At 41.8% G+C, this 4,011-nt stretch overlaps 1 protein-coding gene across 1 annotated transcript; it reads right to left on the bottom strand.

The window, feature by feature from the left end:
* Nucleotides 1–249: 249 nt before the first annotated feature.
* Nucleotides 250–3,296, bottom strand: LOC124821064 (zinc finger protein JACKDAW-like). Its single transcript, XM_047292873.2, has 3 exons — nucleotides 2,399–3,296; nucleotides 1,875–2,271; nucleotides 250–1,654 (listed from the first exon to the last, which is right to left on the bottom strand). Exons 1-3 carry the CDS (start codon nucleotides 2,529–2,531, stop codon nucleotides 589–591), a joined length of 1,596 nt encoding a protein of 531 aa, XP_047148829.2. The 5' UTR covers nucleotides 2,532–3,296; the 3' UTR covers nucleotides 250–588.
* Between the last annotated feature and the right edge of the window lie 715 nt (nucleotides 3,297–4,011).

Consider the following 4,011-nt stretch of genomic DNA (forward strand, 5'->3'; position numbering starts at 1 on the left):
TCACCACCTCTTAGCAACTTAGCCACTTAGCCACACCAAAGCAAATTTCACTGTTTTCCACTTCACTTTGTCATAGTTATCAGGGTCTACCAAAAAGCTACTCTGCCACCTAGATTCTCGCTACGTAACAAGTACTGTCTTGGCTGCACTTCATATCTACCAAAAGCTTCCTCATCACTCATCACATGACACTCAATTATTTTTATTGTTCTTCTCAAAACGAAAAATATAAATATTCTCCCAAAGGAATCAAAATCTTAATCATCTTTGCTTCTTTTATTTTGCAATTAACATAAACACTGCTAGTTTTCTGCGTTTCACTGAGAATTTCTTTCATTATTTTATGCCTCCCTTCGTTTCTCTCAAGGAAGAGAAGCCAAAAACGATAACATGGTTAAGACAGAAGATAAAACAACAATATAACAATAGGGAGAACATGCATGATTCCTGGCATTCGATATTCTCTTTTCGTTCAAGAAGTGGGTCCCCACACACTACAACACGATAGTCGTACCCCAAAAGCTCAACCAACCTCCCATCAAACCTTCAGTTTTCATGTTCTCTCACAGGCTCAGAAACCAGACGACTTCATTGGTTGCCTGTGAAATGGCTCAACCCCATAGGCGACCCCATGGAAGCAAACTTTGCGAGTTCTTGGGGTAGGAACTGAGGTCCACCACCACCACCTCCTCCTCCTCCTCCTCCTCCTCCACCTCCGCTGACTCCGAGAAAATCCCTTGTCAAATTGTGCTCCACGGCGCTTGAACGAAGCTTTAACTTCACAGGCTCACTTTGCAGCTGCGCATTGGTTTGCATCACGAGTTGGTCAAAACCGTTTGGTGAATGCGTCATTGAGGTGAAATCGGTTCCAGGAGTGGTATTACTTCCCAGCATCATGGCTGCAGCGCCGTTGTTGTTATTATTGAGACTGGTAGTTTGCGAGGAAGGTGAGTTCATGACACCGAAACTACCACTGAAAATGGAAGGGTTGGTGCTTCTGGTGGAACCCATCTGCGCTGCTTTCTGAAGAAGCGCAGTGGCTGACATAGGTGAAGCAGGCTTTGAATTCTTGTTTGGACCCTCTGAGTTATAAATAGACGCCAAGTCCACTACAGTTCCACCTGCTTCCCCTCTTTTACCAATAGGAAGTGACGACAGAGAAAGATTTGCACTGGTTGAGTTAGAACCCGCAGGTACTCCAAAATTAGACACCATCGATGTAGAACCCATCAAACCATTAGCCTGAGCCATTTGCACAATATCAGGCAAACCTGAAGAAGAGCATGACGACATGTAATTGGGCCCCACATCGGTACCATTATTGTTGCCGTTAACATTACTGTTATTATTATTCAACTGGGGATTCCCCTGGTTCAACCACAGCGACAAGCTAGCTCTTGGTTGTTCCATCCCATTAAAATCCAAGCGAAAACCATGTGGACCGAATTGTGGAATGCCAGAAACATTTTGAAGACTTTGTGCTGCTGCTGCTGCTGCAATTAGTCCATGCCCTCCCAAACCAGCCTGCGAGTTCATCACATTACCACCCTCTTCGCTCTTGAAATTTAGATTTGTTGAGGTGACTGATGTGAGTCTCGCACTCTCTTCTGCCAAGGCATCGCAAAATGCTCTGTGGGTAATGAAGCTGTCCTTTCTGTTCAAAATCCAACGGAACCCCATTAACTACCTCGTCTTAACATCCTCCAAAATATACATGAATTTAGGAAGCATTAAATTTGAAACTCCACGACCAATGATAAAACATCGGACTTGTTACATAAATAAAGTACTGCATAATCATAAGCACGCATTTATTTCATTTAGACACATTTACAATTGCAACAGAAACATATATATACATATAATTAATTCACCTGGAGAAGAGGGTGCCACAGTCGCATTTGTATTCTCTAGTGCCGCAGGTTTTGGTGTGGGCTTTCCAATCTGATTGGACTGCGTATTTCTTGGAGCATTTTTCACACTTCCACTTCTTCTCGCCGTGCTTTCTGCTGAAGTGCTTTTTGATGCCAGTGAGATCGCCGAGTGCTCTTGAAGGGTCGTGGTGGACGCAGGATTGTTCGGGGCAGATATAAACCTTCTTCCTTACTTCTTTGTTGGACCTTTGTCGTAGCTTCCATGGAAGGTTGTGACCCCTTCGGTGAAGCTGAAGGTTTTGGTCTCTCTGGAACCCTTTGTTGCATATTTCGCATATGAATCGGTTGGTCGCCATGAGGGTCTTGGGCGAGAGAGCAATGACCTCGGCATCTGGATCTGTAACATGAAAAATTTTGAAGAAAAAAAAATGAGCCAACAATATAAAAAGTTTATGAAGGCGTTATTTGAAGGGCTTTGATTAATGAAAGAGGATGAAGATGAAGATGAAGTTGACGACGAAGACCTGGTGTTCCTGGAAGATTTCTCTTCTTCTTGGGAGGGGGATTAGGTTTAGGGTTAGGGTTTGTGTTTTGCTCTTGAGTGAAGCCTGCTATGGAAGTGGATAGGGAAAAGGGGTCACCGGGCATCATTTGCATATTAGAAAATGGGGGAAATGGGGATTTGGGCTATAATGGAATGGGTGGCTAAGCAGTGAGCAGAAGCAAACAGCCAAGTTTCAAAGGTTTCAGACAGTACAAAGAAGAAAACAATGGTTTTGGAGTAGCTAAAGCCAAGAAACGAACATAAATTCTTTTGGAGGGTACCCAAATTCTTTAAAGAGAGTGGATGGCTTTATATATATCGTTCTGCCAAAAGACAAGAAAAGGCCATAAACGAAAACTTGAATCAAACCAAAAATATTTAAAGCCTGAAAAAGAAACTATATACTAATGCAAAGCATGAACTTCCAACTGGTGGTGATCTGGTTTCTCGTTTGTTTGATTTCGTTTCTATGAAGATAAAACCAAAAGCCCATATAAACCATAAGATGGTTGTAGATAACACTCCACCTCTATCTTATCTCTCAGTCTCACTCACTCACTCTCTCTCTCTCTCTCTTGCTGTCTTTGGTCTTTGGTCTTGAGAGTAGTCTATTTCTCATCTTATTTACTTGTATCCTCAAAGACGGTGAGCCATATGTTTAGATGGGCCACCACAGGGACATTACACACACGCTCTCTCTCTCTACCTCTACCTCTCTCTTTCACAGTCACACACAGAGACACATAAAAACAGACACAAACCACACGCACAATCGTTTTGTGTCTTGTGTTTGAGGGAGGTTTCTTTTGCCTTTTTGCCTAGTAAACCAGAGATTTGAATATGAAGAAGTAGGAGGGTTGTGTGTTTGTAGCGCTATGGCACACATATATGTGAGCACAAACTCCAATTGTTTGCTTTAAAAGCCGAAAATATTTTTGAAAAGGTATTCCAAGTAAGTACTAGTAGCTTTTCGTTGAAGTGAATAAAATTATACTATATATATATTCTGATGAACATCTCGAGAGGTAAATAGTACAACAACTACAACCACTACTAGTAGCAGTAGACTAATAGATATAGTTGCAAGGGTTGTGTGTTTGACTGCTTGTGTTGTTGTGCTTGCAGTAGTTATAGGAAATCAAGGTTAAAAAAATAATGCTGCGCTTCTTGAGAACCAGCGAGGTGGTCTCAGAAAAAAAGTGTTTTACCTTTATTAGATGCTTTATCAGGTGTGGAATGATTAAGCCATAATTACAGCCCTGAAGACCACTCTTTTTTAGCATGCGAGAGATTAAATCAGATCAGACTTCAGGGTCAGAGATCCATTCACATTCACATTCACATTCCCTCACAGACACTGATGCTGAGAAGCTATTAGAGAGATAAGAAGAAAAAAAATTGTTCATTTTCATTTGATACAGAAATGAAACGAGTCTTGTTAATTTTTTATGAACAAGATATTAAGTTCATATGTGGGGTCCAGTACACAATATAGTGGGCCTGAGGGGAAGGGTTCTCTTTTCCCAATGCAAGATGATAGGACCGTCCGTGATACCTCTGTCTCTGTCAGACAAACGATGTGGGACCCAAAGA

The sequence above is a fragment of the Vigna umbellata genome, chromosome 8 (genome assembly GCF_029865625.1).
Source record: "Vigna umbellata cultivar VRB3 chromosome 8, Vumbellata_1.0, whole genome shotgun sequence".
Classification (NCBI taxonomy): domain Eukaryota; kingdom Viridiplantae; phylum Streptophyta; class Magnoliopsida; order Fabales; family Fabaceae; genus Vigna; species Vigna umbellata.

What these genes read in the sequence shown, in the direction of transcription:
- LOC124821064 (XM_047292873.2), bottom strand. Translation starts at nt 2,531, where the DNA reads ATGCAAATGATGCCCGGTGACCCCTTTTCCCTATCCACTTCCATAGCA. An exon ending in AAATCTTCCAGGAACACCAG is followed by an intron (nt 2,272 to 2,398) that starts GTCTTCGTCGTC and finishes TTCATGTTACAG; the next exon opens with ATCCAGATGCCGAGGTCATT. An exon ending in TGTGGCACCCTCTTCTCCAG is followed by an intron (nt 1,655 to 1,874) that starts GTGAATTAATTA and finishes GATTTTGAACAG; the next exon opens with AAAGGACAGCTTCATTACCC.